The 12,347-nt window shown below is 45.9% G+C and overlaps 1 protein-coding gene across 8 annotated transcripts in view; it reads right to left on the bottom strand.

Moving 5' to 3' along the window:
• Nucleotides 1-12,347, bottom strand: part of LIMCH1 (LIM and calponin homology domains 1) — a 365,336-nt gene that overhangs the window by 135,406 nt on the left and 217,583 nt on the right. For all 8 annotated transcript variants that reach the window (XM_073645636.1, XM_073645633.1, XM_073645646.1 and 5 more), the window contains exon 4: nucleotides 2,107-2,213. In XM_073645636.1, the coding sequence (XP_073501737.1) occupies nucleotides 2,107-2,213 (107 nt within the window). The remainder of the gene's footprint in view (nucleotides 1-2,106; nucleotides 2,214-12,347) is intronic.

Genomic DNA, 12,347 nt, shown 5'->3' on the forward strand with positions numbered 1-12,347 from the left:
TACAATACAGTAAAATGTTTGCACTGTATATAAAGTAACGTTGCCAGCTTTAAGCTTGCCGTGTCAGGCTGGGTGTTAGTTCACCCACAGTTTGGCCGACTCTTGTACCCAGACAACAGGTATACTTCACATTAATTCTTCAGCATGAGAGCAATTAATCAAATCAGAGAAACTCTTCTGGTGAAGAAACTATCTTAACATGCTGAAAGCTATAGAGGCAGCATAAAGGTGCCAAGTGTATCTGTGCACACATGCCCAGGGTAGCAAGAAGCCAACTGCTCTAGAAGCTCCATTATTACAGAGTGCTGAGGTTAACAGAGCTGTGGTAGAAAGTGTGACTAAAGGGTAGTGCAACGTCGTGCAAATGCACAAGGTAAAATAATATCCTGGTTATTGTTTGAAAAATAGGGCATCAGGGTGGCTCAGTGGTTAGCACTGTAGCCTTGCAGCCCTTGGGTCCCACCAAGAACAACATCGGCAAGGAGTTTGGATGTTCTCCCCATTCTGCGTGGTTATCACCAGGTTCTCCGGTTTTTTAACCAAACTGATAGGGAGTTTAGACTTGAACAGTCCGGTACCAACTCTGAACTTTTGTGTCGGCGCTAAAAGCCAAACACTGACTTCTCAGAGAGAATTTTCCAGATCAAAAGTTCGGGTCCCCATTGTTTTCAATGGGGTTCGAGTACTGGCTGAAGTTTGGATACCCAAACCAAACTGTGGAATAAAGTTCGGGTGAGGTACCAGAACCCGAACTTCTATGCGTCTGCTCATCCCTAATAGTGAGCGTCAATGGGGACAGTGATGTCGTATGTAAAGTGCTGTGGAATTAATGGCCCTAAATAAGTAAATGAAATAAATTAATAGGTATTAATTGTGGATGAAATTTGTGATTGAGATTAAGGAAAATGGAGGGAACAGTCCTAGTGCCTCCACATACTGGGGGAATAAGGGATAAAACAGTGCCAAGGTTGTTTGTTTTTTACATACTTTGCTAAACTCCCTTCATTTAGACATCGATACAGGGTGTGAATCTCACCAACGCCACCATGGACCACACTAATATTAATCTGCACTGTGATTGTGTGCAACAAGTAAATGATATCAAATGCCATGTATTATATAATGATAATTATCTTGCCATCTCTATCTATCTCGGATGTTCAAATGAAAAATATACAAAAAAATGGAGTGACCCGACACAATGTTTTGCCCACAGGCTTACGCCAACAGGCCATGACAATGGGAAAGAGGTGAGGAACGTGTGTGTACTCGAAATATGCTTAGTATGTTCCAAGAATGATGCCATTAAAGAGAACCTAAAAAGTTATACATGCTGCCCAAACCATAGGCAGCATATATCAGGCACTGGCTGTACAATCACAGCCATGTATGTTTGACTGCGGCGTTTCAGAGAAAAATATACTTTTAAGAGCCGCCGGGGCCGCATGGATGACTAGTTGTACAGACGGGTCCCTTGCAGCTTCCTGCTGCCCGCTGACAGTGACTGCCTACGTGCGCGTATAGGCAGAGGCTTGTCAGACACTTGTTAGCAGGCTTGGACTGGCCCACAGGAGAACTGGAGAATCCTCCGGTAGGCCGCCCCTGTGAAGGATTGCTAATGACTAATGCTATTACACTTGATTCACAATTTGCAGAAAAATGTATCATCTAATCATATTATTAAACAAGCTACCCAAGTTAATATTATATAGAAGCAAAAATAAATTTGTGTACTAGGGTCGGTTATTTTTGCATGTAGCTGAACAGTGGGCCCCAAGAATCAATGTTACTGGTGGGCCTTTACAACCCAGTCTGACGCTGCTTGTCAGTCACTGTCAGAGGTCGGGGAGAAGCCGTTGGGGACCCGCCTGTACGACTAGTCGTCCATGCAACTCGGTTGGCTCTTAAAATACATACCTGGCTGTGATCGTACAGCCAGTGCCTGATGCATGCGGCCCACAGTTTAGGCAGCATGTATCGCCTTTCAAGTTCCTTTTAACTGCTGACACTTCATTTTCCCTGCCTATAGTCTATAACTTAATGAGAATATATTATGACTATAGAACATAAAATATGAGTTATCGCTCCATTATAATAGATACCCACCTAGGTGTTGTCCTGTTTGAGTTCTCTTGCAGATCACCTGGGTCGAAAAGCTGCGATTCTTTCAGACCAAGTTCTTTACAGCCCCGTAAGAATAATGTTACGTTATCCTAAAATAAAAATAGATTAAAAATAAATAAATTATCAAAAACACTCACTTTAAGAAGAATTATCTATAACAAATATACAGAGTTAATGAAATATTAATCTAATGAACTGAATATATATACACACATATATATATATATATATATATATATATATATATCACAGTGAAGGAACAAGTGCGTTTATATAATTAAACAAAAAAAAAGTAAATAAAAAACTCCAATTAGTGCAATTATCTAGCTGCAGGAAGAAAATAGTGTCATAAGAATGAGAAAGGTTTTTTTTTTCCATTATTTTCTTAGCAGTGTAAGCAGCTTACAGCATTATGCAACAAGGCCAGGAGCAGCTGATCTCAAGTATACAGAATAAGTAACCTTCATGAATGGATAGCAGCTGTCTGCCCTCTTTATAGAAGACATGTAAGTGTCAAAATGGAAATACTAATGAGGCAGATCTACCCCAGTGTATTGAGCCATGCTGCTCTCCATAGTTACTTCTAGTATGAAGATAGAAGGCAATCCAGATTTATGCTGTACAAAAAAGGGGGTAATTCCTTACACCATCATACTGGGCACAATCACAAAAATCATCCATATGGCCAACTATGCAACAAGAACCGATGCAGTGTTATACCGATACAACTTGCAATTCCAGTCGATCCTTCGGCCCTTAAGCCGTTTCAAGGTCATTAGCCCTAATTAGCTCGACATGGAATGTAGCTACATGTGGTCCTAACCTAGCTTTAATGGCTCATAATATGATGATGTGTGAACATGAAAGGAACTGTAACATCCTTGATCAGATGAAGGACATCTGCATCCTTCAGCAGAATACTTAATAGTTTTTCAATATAGGGACTTTTGGGATCCTTTAATTTCACCAGAACTTGTTGTATTGTTTACACTGACTGAATTAGGAAAAATTAAGACTTTTACAGAGTAACTAGTGCCATGTACCATGTGGTGTGCAAAAGTTACCACTCCGCCATGGCAGTGACAGAATGAAAAATAAAATAAAGTTTGTGATGCCAAGGTGCACTTAATTAACCTCCGTTTCCTGGTGGTGTGGTGTAATGTGGTACAGAAAAGTCCAGAAAACAGGGAGGCCACAGGGGCAGTTGATAACATATACTTGCTGTAATGTTACACAGGTACATCCAGAATGATGATGCTTGAACACAGACGCCATTCCTATGCAGCAATCATAGCTACTATCCAGTGGAGTAATGCAGATATATATCAGGTGCAGCGATACCATAGCTTCACTTTCTGCGTGTCTGAATAATCCTCACACAACTGTCTGCAGCTTCGGTTGCTCATATATAGGAGCTACGGCCGCTCCCCTACCCGCTCCCTCATATATAGGTGCTACGGCCACTCTCGTACCCGCTCCCTCATATATAAGAGTTACGGCCGCTCCCTCATATATGTGTTACGGCCTCTCTCGTACCCGCTCCCTCATATATTAGGTGCTACGGCCGCTCTCGTACCCGCTCCCTCATATATTAGGTGCTACGGCCGCTCTCGTACCCGCTCTCTCATATATAGGAGCTACGGCCGCTCTCGTACCAGCTCCCTCATATATAGGAGCTACGGCCGTTCTCGCACCTGCTCCCTCATATATAGGAGCTACGGCCGCTCTCGTACCCGCTCCCTCATATATAGGTGCTACGGCCGCTCTCGTACCCGCTCCCTCATATATAGGAGCTACGGCCTCTCTCGCACCTGCTCCCTCATATATAGGAGCTACGGCCGCTCTCGTACCCGCTCCCTCATATATAGGTGCTACGGCCGCTCTCGTACCCGCTCCCTCATATATAGGAGCTACGGCCGCTCTCGTACCCGCTCCCTCATATATAGGAGCTACGGCCGCTCTCGTACCCGCTCCCTCATATACAGTGCTGGCCAAAAGTATTGGCACCCCTGCAATTCTGTCAGATAATACTCAGTTTCTTCCTGAAAATGATTGCAATCACAAATTCTTTGGTATTATTCTCTTCATTTAATTTGCTTGCAAGGAAAAAACACAAAAGAGAATGAAGCAAAAATCAAATCATTGATCATTTCACACAAAACTCTAAAAAAGGGCCGGACAAAAGTATTGGCACCCTCAGCCTAATACTTGGTTGCACAACCTTTAGCCAAAATAACTGCGAACAACCGCTTCCGGTAACCATCAATGAGTTTCTTACAATGCTCTGCTGGAATTGTAGACCATTCTTCTTTGGCAAACTGCTCCAGGTCCCTGATATTTGAAGGGTGCCTTCTCCAAACTGCCATTTTGAGATGTCTCCACAGGTGTTCTATGGGATTCAGGTCTGGACTCATTGCTGGCCACCTTAGAAGTCTCCAGTGCTTTCTCTAAAACCATTTTATAGTGCTTTTGGAAGTGTGTTTTGGGTCATTGTCCTGCTGGAAGACCCATGACCTCTGAGTGAGACCCAGCTTTCTCACACTGGGCCATACATTATGCTGCAAAATTTGTTGGTAGTCTTCAGACTTCATAATGCCATGCACACGGTCAAGCAGTCCAGTGCCAGAGGCAGCAAAGCAACCCCAAAACATCAGGGAACCTCCGCCATGTTTGACTGTAGGGACAGTGTTCTTTTCTTTGAATGCCTCTTTTTTTTTCCTGTACACTCTATGTTGATGCTTTTTCCCGAAAAGCTCTACTTTTGTCTCATCTGACCAGAGAACATTCTTCCAAAACGTTTTAGGCTTTCTCAGGTAAGTTTTGGCAAACTCCAGCCTGGCTTTTTTATGTCTCGGGGTAAGAAGTGGGGTCTTCCTGGGTATCCTACCATACAGTCCCTTTTCATTCAGACGCCGACGGATAGTACGGGTTGACACTGTTGTACCCTCGGACTGCAGGGCAGCTTGAACTTGTTTAGATGTTAGTCGAGGTTCTTTATCCATCATCCACACAATCTTGCGTTGAAATCTCTGGTCAATTTTTCTTTTCCGTCCACATCTAGGGAGGTTAGCCACAGTGCCATGGGCTTTAAACTTCTTGATGACACTGCGCACGGAAGACACAGGAACATTCAGGTCTTTGGAGATGGACTTGTAGCCTTGAGATTGCTCATGCTTCCTCACAATTTGGTTTCTCAAGTCCTCAGACAGTTCTTTGGTCTTCTTTCTTTTCTCCATGCTCAATGTGGTACACACAAGGACACAGGACAGAGGTTGAGTCAACTTTAATCCATGTTAACTGGCTGCAAGTGTGATTTAGTTATTGCCAACACCTGTTATGTGCCACAGGTAAGTTACAGGTGCAGTTAATTACACGAATTAGAGAAGCATCACATGATTTTTCAAACAGTGCCAATACTTTTGTCCACCCCTTTTTTAGGTTTGGTGTGGAATTATATCCAATTTGGCTTTAGGACAATTCTTTTTGTGTTTTTTAATTGAAGACAAATTAAATAAAGAGAATAATACCAAAAAATTTGTGATTGCAATCATTTTCAGGAAGAAACTGAGTATTATCTGACAGAATAGCAGGAGTGCCAATACTTTTGGCCAGCACTGTATAGGTGCTATGGCCGCTCTCGTACCAGCTCCCTCATATATAGGAACTACGGCCGCTCTCGTACCCGCTCCCTCATATATAGGAGCTACGGCCACTCTCGTACCCGCTCCCTCATATATAGGAGCTACGGCAGCTCTCGTACCCACTCCCTCATATATAGGAGCTACGGCCGCTCTCGTACCCGCTCCCTCATATATAGGAGCTACGGCCGCTCTCGTACCCGCTCCCTCATATATAGGTGCTACGGCCGCTCTCGTACCCGCTCCCTCATATATAGGTGCTATGGCCGCTCTCGTACCCGCTCCTTCATATATAGGTGCTATGGCCGCTCTCGTACCCGCTCCCTCATATATAGGTTTTGGCTGCTCTCCTACCCGCTCCCTTATATATAGGAGCTACGGCCGCTCTCGTACCCGCTCCCTCATATATAGGAGCTACGGCCGCTCTCGTACCCGCTCCCTCATATATAGGTTTTGGCCGCTCTCGTACCCGCTCCCTCATATATAGGTGCTATGGCCGCTCTCGTACCCGCTCCCTCATATATAGGTTTTGGCCGCTCTCGTACCCGCTCCCTCATATATGGGAGCTACGGCCGCTCTCGTACCCGCTCCCTCATATATAGGTGCTATGGCCGCTCTCGTACCCGCTCCCTCATATATAGGTTTTGGCCGCTCTCGTACCCGCTCCCTCATATATAGGTGCTACGGCCGCTCTCGTACCCGCTCCCTCATATATGGGAGCTACGGCCGCTCTCGTACCCGCTCCCTCATATATGGGAGCTACGGCCGCTCTCGTACCCGCTCCCTCATATATAGGTGCTATGGCCGCTCTCGTACCCGCTCCCTCATATATAGGTTTTGGCCGCTCTCGTACCCGCTCCCTCATATATAGGTGCTTTGGCCGCTCTCGTACCCGCTCCCTCATATGTAGGTTTTGGCCGCTCTCGTACCCGCTCCCTCATATATGGGAGCTACGGCCGCTCTCGTACCCGCTCCCTCATATATACTGTAGGAGCTACGGCCACTCTCGTACCTGCTCCCTCATATATAGGAGCTACGGCCGCTCTTGTACCCGTTCCCTCATATATAGGAGCTATGGCCGCTCTAGTACCCGCTCCCTCATATATAGAAGCTATGGCAGCTCTCGTACCCGCTCCCTCATATATAGGAGCTACGGCCGCTCTGGTACCCGCTCCCTCATATATAGGAGCTACGGCCGCTCTGGTACCCGCTCCCTCATATATAGGAGCTACGGCCGCTCTGGTACCCGCTCCCTCATATATAGGTTTTGGCCGCTCTCGTACCCGCTCCCTCATATGGGAGCTACGGCCGCTCTCGTACCCGCTCCCTCATATATACTGTAGGAGCTACGGACGCTCTCGTACCCGCTCCCTCATATATACTGTAGGAGCTATGGCCGCTCTCGTACCCGCTCCCTCATATGGGAGCTGCGGCCGCTCTCGTACCCGCTCCCTCATATATACTGTAGGAGCTACGGCCGCTCTCGTACCCGCTCCCTCATATATACTGTAGGAGCTATGGCCGCTCTCGTACCCGCTCCCTCATATATACTGTAGGAGCTATGGCCGCTCTCGTACCCGCTCCCTCATATATACTGTAGGAGCTATGGCCGCTCTCGTACCCACTCCCTCATATATACTGTAGGAGCTACGGCCGCTCTCGTACCCGCTCCCTCATATATACTGTAGGAGCTATGGCCGCTCTTGTACCCGCTCCCTCATATATACTGTAGGAGCTATGGCCGCTCTCGTACCAGCTCCCTCATATATACTGTAGGAGCTACGGCCGCTCTCGTACCCGCTCCCTCATATATAGGAGCTACGGCCGCTCTCGTACCCGCTCCCTCATATATAGGAGCTATGGCCGCTCTAGTACCCGCTCCCTCATATATACTGTAGGAGCTATCTCCGCTCTCGTACCCGCTCCCTCATATATACTGTAGGAGCTATGGCCGCTCTTGTACCCGCTCCCTCATATATACTGCAGGAGCTATGGCCGCTCTCGTACCCGCTCCCTCATATATACTGTAGGAGCTATGGCCGCTCTTGTACCCGCTCCCTCATATATACTGTAGGAGCTATGGCCGCTCTCGTACCCGCTCCCTCATATATACTGTAGGAGCTATGGCCGCTCTCGTACCCGCTCCCTCATATATACTGTAGGAGCTATGGCCGCTCTCGTACCCGCTCCCTCATATATACTGTAGGAGCTATGGCCGCTCTCGTACCCGCTCCCTCATATATACTGTAGGAGCTATGGCCGCTCTTGTACCCGCTCCCTCATATATACTGTAGGAGCTATGGCCGCTCTCGTACCCGCTCCCTCATATATACTGTAGGAGCTATGGCCGCTCTCGTACCCGCTCCCTCATATATACTGTAGGAGCTATGGCCGCTCTCGTACCCGCTCCCTCATATATACTGTAGGAGCTACGGCCGCTCTCGTACCCGCTCCCTCATATATACTGTAGGAGCTATGGCCGCTCTCGTACCCGCTCCCTCATATATACTGTAGGAGCTATGGCCGCTCTCGTACCCGCTCCCTCATATATACTGTAGGAGCTATGGCCGCTCTCGTACCCGCTCCCTCATATATACTGTAGGAGCTACGGCCGCTCTCGTACCCGCTCCCTCATATATAGGAGCTATGGCCGCTCTCGTACCCGCTCCCTCATATATACTGTAGGAGCTATGGCCGCTCTCGTACCCGCTCCCTCATATATACTGTAGGAGCTATGGCCGCTCTCGTACCCGCTCCCTCATATATACTGTAGGAGCTATGGCCGCTCTCGTACCCGCTCCCTCATATATAGGAGCTATGGCCGCTCTCGTACCCGCTCCCTCATATATAGGAGCTATGGCCGCTCTCGTACCCGCTCCCTCATATATACTGTAGGAGCTATGGCCGCTCCTGCTCCTTCCGTATGACTTACACTGACTAAAATATCTCCTTTCCTTGATTGCTAGGCCCAGAACAAGGTCATGTGGTTTAACCATGTGACCTTATGACCATATATGGAAAGCAGAGCTGCTTTAACCCTTAACCTCCTAATGGCAGCACATAAGCAGTCCTTCCCTTTGTGCAGATATAAACCTTTCTATGTACACAATTCTCATGTACAAATGGAAATATTAACATAGTGCAAACATAATAAGGCAGCTGCCAGCCTAAAGGGAATCTGTCAGCAGTTTTTTTTTGCTATGTAATCTGAGATCAGAATGATGTAGGGGCAGAGAGCCTGATTCCAGTGATGGACTGGACTTCTTGGTGCAGTTTTGATAGAATCCCTGTTTTCTCTTTTGTAGATGTAGCAGTGCTATAAATGCTGAGCCCTGTGTAGCCACGCCCGCTTCCCTGACTGATAGCTTCATGTGTACACTGTACATTGTCAGCAAGCTGCCAATCAGTGGTGATGGCGGGGTTACACAGATTAGCCTGACTGCTGTGCACATGAGATGTAGTCCTCTAGTGATAATCTCCTGCTGATAAAACTCTGATCGGGCTGTGCTGTAGTTTCAATACAAAGTGTCAAGCCCTACTGCTCCTCAGATTAAAAAGCAAAATCCTGCTGACAGATTCCCTTTAACAAAAATGTCACAAGCATTTTTTTTTTCTATTAACGCCTTCTAATTATGTATTTAATGTAGTATAATTATTAAAACTCACAAATTTGATTATTTTTTAGACAAAACTACAGAACCATTATTTACACAGAACTTTACAGACAAACATCGCTGTCCCCATCGGGGCTGTGATTCTAAATTCACTACTTTGGAGTGTAGGAAGAAACCGGAGGAAACCCACGCAAACAAGGGAAGAACATACAAACTCCTTGCAGATGTCGTCCTTGGTGGGATTTGAACCCAGGAGCTCAGCGCTGCAAAGCAACAATGCTAACCACTGAGCCACGTGATGCTGCTGTCTTCCCAGTTTCAAGCCCCACTTCAGCTCTCTTATGGTCCACATGATCTGACATTAGACTAGTCAGCTAACAAACTGTTCAGAGTCTCAGACTTACATTTGGAAAGCAGCGAAGTAGAAGAGTGGTCACATGGGCCAGGAGAGGATCAGATCTGGCACTGGAAACATGGGAAGACTGTAATTGGTAAGTAATTCTATATACTTATACTACATTACATACATAATTGAGAGACCAGGGAAAACATTTTTTCTTGAAAAATCGTCTTCAATGTTGAAGGACAGCAAATGATACTATAAATCAGATATAGGAAAAGTTCAAGGTACATAAGGTAGACATAAGAGCACCCAATTCAACCAAGCATAAAAAGTAAAAAAAAGCCTTAAATGCACTTAAGTGACTTATTATTTAAGTATTTCAGTTTCATTTCAGTTATTATACATGCCCCTGTCTGAATATATCTGCTCTTGTCCTGGCAGGTCTGCTTCGCTTGTTCTGCTGTCTATCAGCAGTGGTCGGGCTCAAGGCAACAGAATGAAATCTCTTAAGAATGGATAATAAGTAGCAAACTGAAAAAAATGCTGGTGTTTACAGTCACTATCTGACAATATCCAACTATGAAGATTGGAATAACCCTTTAATGTGCAGGCAGAAAAGGATGCTTCCTCAGGAATTAAAATGAGCAAGTCAGCGCAGGCTCCTTCACAAAGAACTGATAGCAAATGGCACATGAAATATTGTCCTCCATCAAACACAAACCAGAAGTGGGTCTGGATGCAGCCAGAACCTGTAGTATTGGTGGGTGGAATTGGGGTATCTCTCCTTTTGGGGTGCACTTCTAAATAGTGCTGGGCAAGCCCACCTGATTAAACAGTATGGGTGGCACCAATAGGCTGTAAGCTGGACATGCACTATATGTATCTGTGTGACTGGCACCTACCTTATACAGGCTTTATCAATGTGCATCTATAATACTAAGAACCAGTAGCGTACCTACCGGGGGGCAGAGGGGGCGGTTGTTCTGGGCTCCGTGTTCTGAGGGGTCCAATCGGAGCTATGCTAACCTTAACTGCATCCGCGTGAGCAGCACAAAGATATAGTTAAGAGCAGGGAGACAAATCTCCCTGTACTAGCGCTCTCCATTTTAGGCCTGCAGTCTACAGAACAGCCAGGGTGCCGATGCACGTCCAGGATGTCAGAGTCCCGGCGCGGTGATGTAATCGCTGTGGGGGCTATTGTACAATGTGGGAGCTAAGCAGGGGCTATTATAGTTTGGAGGGCTAGTGTAGGGACTACTGTGGAAGACATTATACAGTGTGCATTCCACTGTGGTGGTCATTATACAGTGTTTTGGGAGAACAATGGAGACATCATCTGTATAACGGAGCTGTGGGCCCCCCATATTGTATATAGAGGAGCTGTACATTGGGTAACTCAGTGGACATTATTAAATGTTAAGTGGGCACTTAAGAAGCATTATTGTCATAGGGGCATTCAGTATTGTGGCCGTCAAAGTGGCAAAATGTGGACACTGTTTTCTAGGGCATTTGCACAGGGCATTAATATTTTCTAGGGTGCAATTTCACCATCTAGAGGGAACAAAGGAGGCATTATACTTGAAAGGGGCATAGTGGTGGGCATATTATGTGGGGCAATAAGAGGAACACGTTTTTTGTGCCACACAGCAGGTGCAGTAATAGGGACACATACAGGTGCAGGGGCTCAGTATTGGGGAGTCAGCAGGATGAGGCGTTTGTGCAGGTTGGGAATAGATGGGGACAGTGCTGGAAATGTGATAAGTCAAATGTGTCTTTGCTGTAACATCTCCAGCCGCGTCTTGACTGGAGAAGTTGTCATGTTGGTCTGGGCCAGATGGAAAAGACAGAAAAAGTGGACGACTCCATGAGAAAGAACGTCACCTGTACGTCACCATCTATAACAGTAATCTGATCACTTGTATGTTTTGCAGGAGTGATATGTACAACAATCTGGTCACCATATAGAGGTATTATCAGGGTTGGTTTTTGTATAGTGATTTATTTTAAATTAACAGCATAGTCATCTGCTGAGGTTACCCTATCCCCACGATCAGGGTGTGCTTCCATAGTTGTAATCTGGGTTACTTATTAGGGGCCCACTCATATTTATTGCCCCCTGAGCTACGCCTCTGCAAGAACCCCCTCCCAATGAATGATATATGTATGAGTGGTTGTTCATCAGCATTTTCTACCTGTGCTACCTCCGTCTTTCATTATGGTGGCTGATGCATACTGCAGTATATTAGTATTGTGACCAGCAAGTATGGCTGCTTTCTTTCTGTGAGGTCTACATGTACAAACCTTAGCCCCATTACTATACTCTTAGCAGCCAAAACAAAATGAACCCTTCCCTTATATACTTCCTCCACCCAAAATCTCCAATCTGTATGGCATTACACTTTCTGTTGTGTTGGAGCGGACATGATCACATTCTTCAGAGTTAAAAACAAAATGACATTCCAGATGCCATCATCTCTCCCCTCCACATTCTTGCCAGAATGAAGACCTGCTAAACATAACCCAGGAGTTCTCAGCTACACTTTGGGTGTTATATTTCCGGTGAACCCGTCAAGTTGTCTAAATATGATTCCTGCACTGATATTTTATGTAGATTACCACCTCGATAAC

The sequence above is a fragment of the Phyllobates terribilis genome, unplaced genomic scaffold (assembly GCF_046119375.1).
Source record: "Phyllobates terribilis strain yellow unplaced genomic scaffold, ASM4611937v1 Scaffold_1__5_contigs__length_1240528914, whole genome shotgun sequence".
Classification (NCBI taxonomy): Eukaryota; Metazoa; Chordata; class Amphibia; order Anura; family Dendrobatidae; genus Phyllobates; species Phyllobates terribilis.